Genomic DNA, 13,673 nt, shown 5'->3' with positions numbered 1-13,673 from the left:
AAAACAACCCAAACCTTAATATCAAAACAACCCAAACCTTAAAATCAAAACAACCCAAACCTTTATTCACAACAAAACAATCCATTTATTCATATCAAAACAACCCAAACCTTTATTCACATCAAAACAACCCAAACCTTTATTCACATTAAAACAACCCAAACCTTTATTCACATCAAAACAACCCAAACCTTAATATCAAAACATCCCTAACCTTTATTTACATCAAAACAACCCAAACCTTAAAATCAAAACAACCCAAACCTTTATTCATAACAAAACAACCCAAACCTTTATTCACAACAAAACAATCCAAACCTTTATTCACAACAAAACAATCCATTTATTCATATCAAAACAACCCAAACCTTTATTCACAACAAAACAACCCAAACCTTTATTCACATCAAAACAATCTAAACCTTTATTCACAACAAAACAATCTAAACCTTTATTCACAACAAAACTACCCAAAGCTTTATTCACAACAAAACAACCCAAAGCTTTATTCACATCAAAACAATCTAAACCTTTATTCACAACAAAACAATCTAAACCTTTATTCACAACAAAACTACCCAAACCTTTATTCACAACAAAACAACCCAAAGCTTTATTCACAACAAAACAATCCATTTATTCATATCAAAACAACCCAAACCTTTATTCACATCAAAACAATCCATTTATTCATATCAAAACCGTCCAAAACTTTATTCACAACAAAACAACCCAAACCTTTATTCACATCAAAACAACCCAAACCTTTATTCACATCAAAACAATCCATTTATTCATATCAAAACCTTCCCAACATTTACACATATTAAAATCCCAGTTTCACCCCCAGAAACAAGACAACACACACCAACAAACGTAAAAAACTCAGTGATGCAGTTCAAATCAACACACGGTGCATAATGTTGGTCAATGTTCCATCAATATTCCATCAATATTCCATCAATATTCCATCAATATTTTGACTCCCAAGTGCCCATTTTTTAGGCACCATCAGATAATGCTGGTTAAATGGAGCACTCTGTGATGGTGACCGAGGGGTGCAGCATTGTCTTTTTGTTTTTGAAACCTTCAGTTGGGTTGCTGTACTGGGCATGTATTTTACTTAGTTGAGCCCAGAGATGACATTCTACAGGTAGTGGGCGCCCTCTACTGGACAGAACAATGAATGTGTAAATCTCCACATGATATGTTTGAAACTTTGTTGTTTCTAAGTTGTGATGTAGTTACTCTGATGTAGCCCTGGTCATGACACACCCTCCTCCCGTTCCTGGGACATCCTAGCGACCCCAAGAAAAACACTGAAAAATCCCCCAAATCTACGTAGCAACTGCAGTGTTCCGATTTCAACAGTCGTACAGTAGCAACTGTATAAGGCCTAATCAGAAGATAAGGTCATTAAAAAGGAGGGTTTTACTTTACACCTTAGATGGTTCCTCACCCTGAAGGTCCAGGGTTCTCTAATCCACGGTTCTGCCATGTCCTACTTTCAGACTCGGGCCAGCAGTACCGGATTAAGTCCAGTAGCGACACAAGTCTGCGGACAAACGCAGGCCAAGCTCTTTGGAATTGTAAGGCCTCCAGTGCATCACAGCCCCGTGTTGTTTCCAGAGCCGTCTGTTCAACAGCCTCCACCCATCCAGCCACCTCTTTATTCACCTCAAAAGAAAGTGTCTCGTCTCTGTTATGCTCTCACTACAAGTCTCCCTCCGTCCCCAGACCTCTCTCATTCTCCTCACAGACGTAGTCTGCCCTCTGTGATGGCCCTATACAGCTCCTCTGTTACAGCCTCATAACGACCCAAATGGCTGTTGAGGAAGAAGATCCGGTCGGCGGTGTGCAGAGGGTTGTATCCCTCCCTCTGAAGGCGAGTCTTTTGGATTTTGAAGGTTCCTGGGGACAGAAGCGGGGGGGGGGGGGGGGGTTGCAGAATGAGCCAAATGCTAAATGTATTTGTGTACTTGTATGTGTTTCTGTGTGTGCGCACGCGTTTTGCCGCTCACCTGTGGTATCGACCTTCGGCATGAGACGGAGGAACAGTGGGTGTGCATAGGAAGGTAAGGCCTTTCGCACCGCCCCCAAGAACGCATCACAGTCAAACCGCCCCTCCCCCTCAGCAATGGCCGCCATCCCGGCCTTCCCCTCCACACCTGCATACAGGAAATATTGGTGACTGACGTTTTGGGCTGTACTTCCAGGACCCAAAGAGTTGTTAGAAGAACTAGATGACGTGTGTGTGTGTGTGTGTATATATGTGGTTTCATTGCGTTACCATACGTACAACCATGACACGTGTATTACTGCCCTATGTAGACACTAAATAGATGGCTATGTCATGCGTATGACCTGGCAGAAGGACTCCGTAGACAGCTACGTCGGCGTGTCCCAGGAGGCCGCTGAGGGTGGCCTCCACCTCTGTAGTCGACACGTTCTCTCCTCGCCAGCGGTACGTGTCTCCGCTGCGGTCCCGGAAGAACATGTAGCCCAGCTCATCCATCACCAGTACATCACCTACAGGGGTGGAGGGGATGATGAGGGGTGGACGAAGAGGAGGAGAGAACGGACACGAAAAGAGAACATTACCAAGAGAGAGAGAGAGGAGAGATGGAGCGGTTCAAAAAGAAAAGGGGGCCATTTTGGTGAAGTGAGAAGGTGTCAGAAGGAGAGCAGGAAAAGGTGTGTCCGCCCACCGGAAAGATAGGCAGCGTCTCCGAGGGTGAAGACGTCATTAACGATCTTCTTGTTGGTGGCTCTCCGGTCGACATAACCGTCGAACCTCCTCAAGGGATCACTCTGGTCGATGTAGCCGGCCAGAAGACCCGGCTCCCCTGTGGGGATGAGAGAAAGGATGGAGGGACGGGCGGGTGAACTGGCTCGTCGGTGGCTAAAGGTGTGTGTGTGTGTGTGTGTGTGTGTGCTCACCAGGTTGACAGCCTATACAGAGGCCATTCTTGTCCCTGACCAGCTCCATGGTGTCCTCATTCATCCGGAGCAGTTTGATAGGGTACATACTGGGGAAGATTTGGCTGTGGAACCCACACGCACCCACCTGACACACACACACACACACACACACACACACACACACACACACAATAACATCACAAGGAAACCTAACATGAGAACAGCCCCCCCCACAACAGGAACACACACACACAGGAACACACACACACAGGAACACACACACACACAGGAACACACACACACACACACAGGAACACAGGAACACACACACACAGGAACACACACACACAGGAACACACACACACACAGGAACACACACACACACACAGGAACACACACAGGAACACAGGAACACACACAGGAACACACACACACACACACACACAGGAACACACACACACACACACACAGGAACACACACACACACAGGAACACACACACACAGGAACACACACACACAGGAACACACACACACACAGGAACACACACACACACAGGAACACACACACACACAGGAACACACACCTTTCCATCCACATTGGAGATGCTGCAGTTGCACTCGGTGGCTCCATAAAACTCAGCCACCTGTCTGATCCTAAAGCGCTGTGTGAACTCCTCCCACACAGCAGGGCGGAGCCCGTTACCCATGGCAATGCGTACGCAGTGAGATTTCTCTGAGGGCCGCTCTGGCTGGGCCAACAAGTAGCGGCATATCTCCCCAATGTACTGGATAACCTGGGGGGGACATAATGTACTGGATAACCTGGGGGGGACATAATGTACTGGATAACCTGGGGGGGACATAATGTACTGGATAACCTGGGGGGGACATAATGTACTGGATAACCTGGGGGGGACATAATGTACTGGATAACCTGGGGGGGACATAATGTACTGGATAACCTGGGGGGGACATAATGTACTGGATAACCTGGGGGGGACATAATGTACTGGATAACCTGGGGGGGACATAATGTACTGGATAACCTGGGAGGGACATAATGTACTGGATAACCTGGGGGGGACATAATGTACTGGATAACCTGGGAGGGACATAATGTACTGGATAACCTGGGAGGGACATAATGTACTGGATAACCTGGGGGGGACATAATGTACTGGATAACCTGGGGGGGACATAATGTACTGGATAACCTGGGAGGGACATAATGTACTGGATAACCTGGGGGGGACATAATGTACTGGATAACCATGTTATTACTGTTATTATTAGTTATTAATTTCAGACATGCTGTTGCTTTTTCCTATGATGGGTTATTTGGGGTGATGATGGCTTACAGGTGTCAGTGATTGCCTGATGTACTCACAGTGCAGTTGTACTTGACACAGTCATCCCAGAAACTACTGGCAGAGAACTTGGCCTTGACTACGACAGTTAACCCATGGAGCAAACACTGACCAACACCCATTATATTACCTAGAGAAAAGTTACACCAAAACACATTATATTACCTAGAGAGAAGTTACACCAAAACACATTATATTACCTAGAGAGAAGTTACACCAAAACACATTATATTACCTAGAGAGAAGTTACACCAAAACACATTATATTACCTAGAGAGAAGTTACACCAAAACACATTATATTACCTAGAGAGAAGTTACACCAAAACACATTATATTACCTAGAGAGAAGTTACACCAAAACACATTATATTACCTAGAGAGAAGTTACACCAAAACACATTATATTACCTAAGAGGAGTATGACCTAATACATAATACTACCTAGAGAGGAGTTAGACAAAACACATATTACATAGTGAGGAGTTCCATAACCACACACATCCAGTACATAATGTGTGTGTGTCATGGACATTCCTCGTATGGATTTTGTGATAACAGACGTGAATCTGTGTGATGTGTGTACGTGTGTGTGTGTGTGTGTGTGTGTGTGTCATGGACATTACCCGTATGGGTTTTGTGATAACAGACGTGAATCTGTGTGATGTGTGTACGTGTGTACGTGTGTGTGTGGGTTGAGTCAAAACTACAGTGATAGTGCTCAACCAGAGACAGATGCAGGTCGCCGATTTATCAGAGAAAGAAAGAATGAAGACGCACCGGCAGAATGGTAAAGTGGTAGACTGTTGTAGATGATGTCATCGTGTCGCAGGCCGAAGGAATGAAACCCAAAGGCAGCGATGCGGTAGAACCTGACAACACATTAGAACCGTTCTAGAACCAAACTAGCAACAACGGTCGGTGAGTCCAATAATACCTTGCTATTGTTAGCGGAGCCAGTCACTGTCATGACTTCTTACAGTCTCTCTCAATTGCTAAAACACCAAACCCTGTTGTCTGAACCAAATGCTCAGTTGCCTGAACCCACTGATTGAACCAACCACTCTTTTGGCAAAACCATAAGCACTTTTCACCTGTTTAGACACAACTTGCCAACACATTTTCATTGTGATGCACCCGTGCTGCATAATGGTGAGCACAGGTGACAAAAGTCAAACACAATTAAAGCACAGGTGTCACCACTTGAACACAACAACTCAAAATTGATCACACTTGTAGCTAATGATGTGAGGGAACATATACAGTAAGCCAGTTCAGAGAGCACTGGTTAGTGAGGCCCTACAATGGATAGAAATCTGAGAGGAAGAGTTCATGTGAGAGGAGGTCGAGGTGGCCAGCGAAGAACAGTACAGTAATATCTGATGAAATCAGAGCTACTGTGATTGACCATGTTCTTGTCCATGGTATGAGCATGCGGGAGGCTGGACAAAGGGTACAACCAAACATCAGTAGATTCACTGTGTCCACCATAATCCGAAGATTTAGAGGAGAGAACAGGTAATTACCTTTTTTTGACATTATAGTACAGTATGTAAATGTTGACAGCAATTACTGTATGACATACTATATACTGTACCACAGTATACTGTAAGTAAATATATGTTTCAGTACATCACTGTACCAATTTACTGTAGTAATGTAATGGAGGGTTGGTCTAACTGTTTGTAGGCCTCGTATTCCATGTATATTTTTTGTAACTCCATGTTCTCTTTTTGTAGAATTGAAAGATTGCCACATGGTGTGTTCTCCCCACACCAAGAGACCCTAATTGTTGATATGATCCGTGAGAACATCCATCCATCATCTTCCGCTTATCCGGGGCCGGGTCGCGGGGGCAGCAGTCTAAGCAGAGAGGCCAGACTTCCCTCTCCCTAGACACTTCCTCCAGCTCTTCCGGGGGGACACCGAGGCGTTCCCAGGCCAGCCAGGAGACATAGTCCCTCCAGCGTGTCCTAGGTCTTCCCCGGGGTCTCCTCCCAGTGGGACGGGACCGGAACACCTTCCCAGGAAGGCGTTCAGGAGGCATCCGGAACAGATGCCCAAGCCACCTCAGCTGACCCCTCTCGATGTGGAGGAGCAGTGGCTCTACTCTGAGCTCCTCCCGGGTGACCGAGCTTCTCACCCTATCTCTAAGGGATCGCCCAGCCACCCTGCGGAGAAAGCTCATTTTGGCCGCCTGTATCCGGGATCTTGTCCTTTCGGTCATGACCCAAAGCTCATGACCATAGGTGAGAGTAGGAACGTAGATTGACCGGTAAATCCGAGAGCTTCGCCTTGCGGCTCAGCTCTTTCTTCACCACGACAGACCGATACATCGACCGCATTACTGCAGAAGCTGCAACGATCCGTCTGTCAATCTCCCGTTACATCCTTCCCTCACTCGTGAACAAGACCGCTAGATACTTAAACTCCTCCACTTGAGGCAAGAACTTTCCACCAACCTGAAGTGGGCAAGCCACCCTTTTCCGACTGAGGACCATGGCCTCGGATTTGGAGGTACTGATTTTCATCCCAACCGCTTCACACTCTGCTGCAAACCGTCCCAGTGCATGCTGAAGGTCCTGGTTTGAAGGGGCCAACACGACAACATCATCCGCAAAGAGCAGAGATGAAATTGTGTGGTCCCCAAACCTGACACCCTCCGGCCCCTGGCTGCGCCTAGAAATTCTGTCCATAAAAATTATGAACAGAACCGGCGACAAAGGGCAGCCCTGCAGCAGTCCAACATGCACTGGGAACAAGTCTGACTTACTGCCGGCAATGCGGACCAAGCTCCTGCTTCGGTCGTACAGGGACCTGACAGCCCTTAGCAAAGGACCCGGGACCCCATACTCCCGAAGCACCCTCCACAGGATGCCGCGAGGGACACAGTCGAATGCCTTCTCCAAATCCACAAAACACATGTGGATTGGTTGGGCAAACTCCCATGAACCCTCCATCACCCTGTAGAGGGTATAGAGCTGGTCCAGTGTTCCACGGCCCGGACGAAAAACACACTGTTCCTCCTGAATCCAAGGTTCTACTATCGGCCGTATTCTCCTCTCCAGTACCCTGGCATTTCCCGGGGAGGCTGAGAAGTGTGATCCCCGTGTAGTTGGAACACACCCTCCGGTCCCCCTTCTTAAAAAGAGGGACCACCACCCCGGTCTGCCATCCCAGAGGCACTGTCCCCGACCGCCACGCGATGTTGCACAGGCGTGTCAGCCAAGACAGCCCCACAACATCCAGAGACTTGAGGTACTCAGGGCGGATCTCATCCACCCCCGGTGCCTTGCCACTGAGGAGTTTCTTGACTACCTCTGTGACTTCAGCCCGGGTGATGGACGAGTCCACCTCTGAGCCCTCATCCTCTGCTTCCTCAATGGAAGACGTGACGGCGGGATTGAGGAGATCCTTGAAGTACTCCTTCCACCGCCCGACGACATCCCCAGTTGAGGTCAACAGCTGCTCACCTCCACTGTAAACAGCGTTGGTAGGGCACTGTTTCCCTCTCCTGAGGCGCCGGACGGTTTGCCAGAATCTCTTCGAGGCCAGCCGATAGTCCTTCTCCATGGCCTCACCGAACTCCTCCCTGGCCCGAGTTTTTGCCTCCACAACCACCCGGGCTGCAGTCCGCTTGGCCTGTCGGTACCCGTCAGCTGCCTCAGGAGTCCCACAAGCCAACCAGGCCAGACAAAATGTGGCCTGTGATGTGGATGAAGTCCTGGGGCCTGACCCAGTACGGAGACATGATGCTGTGGCTGAGTAATGCACTTATTTGTATATTTTTGTACTTTATTTTTACATACTTTATTTTACATGTACTTTATTTTTTACAAGTGGCAAACGCATAAGATTTCTGTTTGTTTTTACAAGTGCTACGTGTAAATGCACAATATTTCTGTTTTGTCTTTTTGTACAAGTGCTAAATGCACAGGTTTTTTTGGTTTTGCATCATGTATTTAGCCTACAGTGAACAATGAACATTTATTTCTCCAGCTTCATGTCCTGAGCATTGTGTTTTCTATTTTTCTATGTAGTGTTTAGTGACTGTTCACTAGTGTTTAGTGACTGTTCACTAGTGTTTAGTGACTGTTCACTAGTGTTTAGTGACTGTTCACTAGTGTTTTTAATTTTGATTGACTCGTGGTACGATTTGACAACATAGTTCAGTTTTGAGGTGAAATTTTGGTTTTGCAAGAAGAGTCTGAGGTTTTGCGAATGTAGCTTGAAAATTGGGTTTTGTGTTCACAGTTTAGAGAAAAGGAGAGCAGCTTTCAAGAAATGTGTCTTAGCAATTGAGAAAAACTGTAATACCAACCTGGTACCTACTTAGCTAGCATTGCATGCACATTGTTAAATGCTTCCTACAAACAACAAAATGGCTAACTACTGTGGTAGAGCTAAGGCTAACATTATTATGGGTAAAACATTAGCATTCTGGGAGAGACTATGCTAATTACTACTGACTTCTTGGAGATAAGTTAATTAGTTATTAGCAACGTAATAGCAGCTGAACAAGTCACTGCAATGGCAAGTTGAATCCTGAGATAAAGCCTCCGATTCGTTCTTTATTTTTTATTTGTAGTTGCAAATTCTTAAATAGGTCAGTGGTTTAAATGAATAATTCAGTCTATTTGATCAACTATATTAAAACTAAAACAGGAACTGTGTTTTCAATGAGGGATGACACTGGAACACTGTTGAAATCAGTTCCAAGTCAGAACAGAGGGCTCCCGGAGAAGCTCGTGTACGTAATGATGTGAGCCTATGCACTGGAAGGCCTTCCAGAACACACCAGAACACATTCCAGAACACACAAGGAATCCGGCATCACTCACCGGCTATGTACGACAATGGCAGCCTTGGGCATTCCTGTTGTACCAGAGGTATAGATGTAGAACAGTCTATCTGCAGCACAGGGAGGCAGGGAGTTGTTCCAGTAGCTCTAGGATGTCACTCGGAATGTTCTCACATGTTGTTATTCTGCCATTTCACTGATACATCTGACATGATGATTTATGGCAACACACTCAGAGATCCTGTAATTAGTGTGCGCGCGTGTGTGTGTGTGTGTGTGTGTCTGTCCCTGAGTTTGGAGTGACAGAAAAGAGGAGAAACAGAAAGAGAGATAGAAAGAGCAAGAGAGAGATGAGGGTGAAAGGGTCTTTGGGAAGTGGGTAAAAGGTTTCATGCTTGACAAGTGCAGGCCAGTACAGACAGAGAAAGAAAGGTATGGAGGAATGGAGGAGGAGAGGAGGGAAGGACAGAGAGAGAGAGAGAGAGAGCGAGGGATTGAGAAATTAATTAATTAATAGAGGAATGCAGGGAGGGGTTAGTAGATAATGTGTGTCTGTTTGTTAGTGTAAAATGCAACACTGTAGTTGGTTGCAAGTATGTCAGGATTTGCCTGTGCACATGCTTGATCACCAGAGGCATAAGAGAGGGGCCGTGTCCAGACACACACACACAATAAATAAACATGTACAGTGGCCTGCTGATAAGATGTGTCATGGAAATGTGAGCGAAGAAGATAAATGATATGGAGAGAGGAGGAGAGGGTAAAAAAAGAGATGCTCAGGCATGAACTTGCTACTTGAACCATGTAAATGTTTCTCTGTTGCAATGAGCATGTTGCAACTGTGTCTCTGTTAAACACACACACGGAGAACAACAGAGGATGACATATTAGAGAAGGAGCGAGAGAAACTACGGAAGGAGCGAGAGAAACTACGGAAGGAGCGAGAGAAACTACGGAAGGAGCGAGAGAAACTACGGAAGGAGCGAGAGAAACTACGGAAGGAGCGAGAGAAACTACGGAAGGAGCGAGAGAAACTACGGAAGGAGCGAGAGAAACTACGGAAGGAGCGAGAGAAACTACGGAAGGAGCGAGAGAAACTACGGAAGGAGCGAGAGAAACTACGGAAGGAGCGAGAGAAACTACGGAAGGAGCGAGAGAAACTACGGAAGGAGCGAGAGAACGTGAGTGTGTGTGTCACCATTGAATCCCTTGGTGGTGGGAGGAGGCGGGTCCCGGGAAGAGCTGGCCAGTAGCGGGTCCAGGTTTTGGGCTGAGGGGGTCGGGAGGTCCACACTCTGAACGGAACCAGTACTAAACAAGACCATGGACGGGTCCAGAGAAGAACGCACCTCTGAGACAGCTGTAGCGGAGGGGAGAAGACAGACAGGCAGACAGGACCATGATCACAGTGTTGCCAGTACCCTGGTCACCTGTAACATGGTTGGTAGTACTTAAATCACCAAGGTGGTGGGTTCAATTTCCTTTAGAGGCCCATTACGACGACATGCATGCATGTATGGACTCATTACCGGGTGTCACTCTGAAAAAGACAGACAGACAGAAAGGCCAAGTGACAGAAGATTACCAACTGGCTCCCTCTTCTTCCTCCTACTTACCTTCAGCTAGCTCCACCCCAAACACCATCCCCTTAGCACCGGACACTCCCACACAGTGAAGCAGCGAATCACAGCGCAGGTTATAGTTGATGAGCGCCGCCTCCACACCCACCTACAATCAACCAAAGTTAATCCCTTTCATTGCACAATCAACCAGAGTTTTATGGCACAATCAACCAAAGATTCATGGCATTCCAACAACACAGTGAAAACAATAATAAGCACCTGCACGATACTTTCTTCATTTGAATTTAACATCTCCTTAAAAATAAATAATAAATAAGCCAAATACATTCATACACAATAACAACAACATTAATTATTGTGAGACAGTATAAATACAAAACAATACTAAGAAAAAAAACAGGACAAAATTCCAACGGATAAACTGAGATTGAGCCAATTTCAAAACCGAAAAAGGTCTACCTGAGCCAGGCCCATCCACAGGGCCACCAGCAGGGGGCGACTCCCCAGGTAGAGGGCCACCACGTCCCCCTGTCCCCAGCCCTGAGCCCTCGCCCAGTGGGAAACGGCGTTGCAACGCCCCGCCAGCTCCCTGAACGTCCACACCTGGAGGGAGGCGGGCGCATAATTTGTACATTTCAACTGATGTATATGAAACGTCTATATACGAAATGCTGTCCTTATAATATGCCGTTAAACGCCAGTCTTTAACTCACAATCAGGGACGCAGATGTACGCGGACGTGCCGAAGAAGACTGTGGAGGCGAGATTATTTCGTCGTGTAAACTTGCATATACCCAGGAAAACCTGCCACATGATCAATTGCGCAAGTGCGTTTTGCAAGTGCGAAGACAAATGTGCCTGAACTGTCTCGCCTCCCTGCGCTGTGTGGCGTGCACGGTTGTCACGCGAAATGACAGCGCGAACTAATCTCTCTGCTGTTTCATTCTCTCTGTGGTACTGTAAACCAGGCCTTGTGGTGGCCTCCTCCACCAAATGCGATGAGAAACAGGGACGGAGGTGTTTCTTTTCACCAGGACAGTAAATACCTCTCCGGTAGACACACACACCAGTGCGGGCTTGTCGGGATACAGCGCTGCCGTCTGGCCAAACAGGGACGGTATGGTGCTCCTGTTCTTAAGGTGCTGACGGATGGAACGTTTAACATGGAGAACCACGCACAGGCATCTGGGGGGGGGGGGGGGGGTCAGACAGAAATTCCTCACTCCCCCAATCCCTCAATGTAACACTGAACTAACGTGAAAAATTATCTTGGAGATGCCTTGATCCCAACAAACAAGAACATTCAGCCCTCTTCCTCCACCCTGCCTCCACCATTCCTCCACCCTGCTTCCACCCTGCCTCTACCATTCCTCCACCCTGCCTCCACCATTCCTCCACCCTGCCTCCACCCTGCCTCAACCCTGCCTCAACCCTGCCTCAACCATTCCTCCACCCTGCCTCCAACCTGCCTCCAACCTGCCTCCACCATTCCTCCACCCTGCCTCCACCCTGCCTCCACCATTCCTCCACCATTCCTCCACCCTGCCTCCACTATTCCTCCACCCTGCCTCCACCCTGCCTCCAACATTCCTCTAACACCGTACATACTAACCTGAGGTCCCTCTTGATGGTGCACAGGGCCACATAGAGGAACCTCCAACCGCCCGTGGCGAGGTACAGTCCCAGCCCAGCCGCCAGGCTCCACAGCCAGGGCACATGACTGAGGAGGCCCTCCTCGGGGCTCAGCGAGGCCAGCACACTGCCCCGTAGCATTCCTACGCGGAGAAGGAGCGGGAGGCAGGGGGGAGGGAGTTAGGGAGGAAGGCAAACAACTGGAATTGGACAAGGCTATCAGACTGCTCACATTAGGGAACAGTTTGTTGTCTAATAAAAATGCAAGCACTCAGGTTCTAGGCATGAGCAACATAAGCAACCAATTTTGCTTAGGACCCCCGAAAAGGCTACGTGTCAAACACAAATTATTGTACTGATTATGTACTGATCATTATATGAACCAAAAACAGCCTGTAGTATGTATTGGATGATGGACAGTATGAAGCATTGAGCGACTCAGTCTGAATAAGTAATGTTAAAATAATAATAAGACATTTGGCCAAGGTATGTGTCCATGAATTTTTCAGTCAAGACTTGTATTATTAAAATTACATTTAGACTGCAACAGACGGACTTCAGCACATCTCATTTAGAGGGTATCAGTGACTTCTATCCACTGTATGCATTGCCCCGACCTTTTTATTTGCGATGCTCACCTTTTTATTTGTCTGAACGGTCACTCTGCAGTCCTGGACAGATGATTCTGGTTGCATGTGTCGGGTAGCTGACTCTCTCTGGGTAACACCTTTATATTCGTTAGAAACCGTTATACTGAAAGATTGACCCTTTTGGGGATTTCACCCCAAATAAAATTCTGACCGATGATAGTCAGGAGGTAGCAATAAACACCAAGATGAAAAACTAAGTTGATCAGCGGATGAAACTAGAAGCTGACTAGCACACCTTCCTCTTTCTCCAGTCTCTGATTCACCTTACCTGACGGAATTCTCCTACAAATAGACCCGGAATCCAATGACCGGCCAATCATAACTCATCATTGACTCTAGTAGCTGTCAGTCAAACATAGGTGGTCTTCCAATTGGCTAGTGGTAGAGGGGCGGCGACCAGAGCCAACGGAGTTCATCTGAAATGGCACGAGCGCCGTGGTTTAATCCAAACACTAGGAAGAGGGATGGAAATGGTCCGAAAGCTTTGAGACGTCTCTTAAAAGAAACAAGTTTAATTATTGTTCTTGTTTTCATTTCGAAACGTTAGGCTACTTATTACGTCCCTGATATTTTTTCTAGAAGGAAAGCAATTGCGCACTAAGGGCAGAGTTCTGAAACGTAGTTACATTTGTCATGTAATTCGCGGATAAACGGAGAAAGCGTTTTTAACGGCAAAACAAAAATTACTTTTTGAACGTGAACATACAGAATCCAGAGC

General features: G+C 46.9%; 1 protein-coding gene across 2 annotated transcripts; it reads right to left on the bottom strand.

Moving 5' to 3' along the window:
* Window positions 1-67: 67 nt before the first annotated feature.
* On the bottom strand, window positions 68-13,220 carry LOC105031603 (long-chain fatty acid transport protein 1). 2 transcript variants are annotated; one of them, XM_029121873.2, is made up of 16 exons: window positions 12,944-13,220; window positions 12,286-12,448; window positions 11,720-11,858; window positions 11,387-11,425; window positions 11,133-11,276; window positions 10,707-10,818; window positions 10,289-10,450; window positions 9,131-9,200; window positions 5,070-5,161; window positions 4,311-4,420; window positions 3,508-3,717; window positions 2,941-3,067; window positions 2,709-2,846; window positions 2,365-2,529; window positions 2,022-2,168; window positions 68-1,911 (listed from the first exon to the last, which is right to left on the bottom strand). In XM_029121873.2, exons 2-16 carry the CDS (start codon window positions 12,444-12,446, stop codon window positions 1,754-1,756), a joined length of 1,974 nt encoding a protein of 657 aa, XP_028977706.1. In that variant the 5' UTR covers window positions 12,447-12,448; window positions 12,944-13,220; the 3' UTR covers window positions 68-1,753. The 2 variants fall into 2 exon arrangements, with proteins under 2 accessions (XP_028977706.1, XP_028977707.1); XM_029121874.2 differs by lacking the exon at window positions 11,387-11,425.
* Window positions 13,221-13,673: the final 453 nt, after the last annotated feature.

The sequence above is a fragment of the Esox lucius genome, chromosome 9, assembly GCF_011004845.1.
Source record: "Esox lucius isolate fEsoLuc1 chromosome 9, fEsoLuc1.pri, whole genome shotgun sequence".
NCBI classification, from domain to species: domain Eukaryota; kingdom Metazoa; phylum Chordata; class Actinopteri; order Esociformes; family Esocidae; genus Esox; species Esox lucius.
Note: the sequence above shows the minus strand (reverse complement) of the source record. Positions and strands in the feature narration are given on the sequence as shown.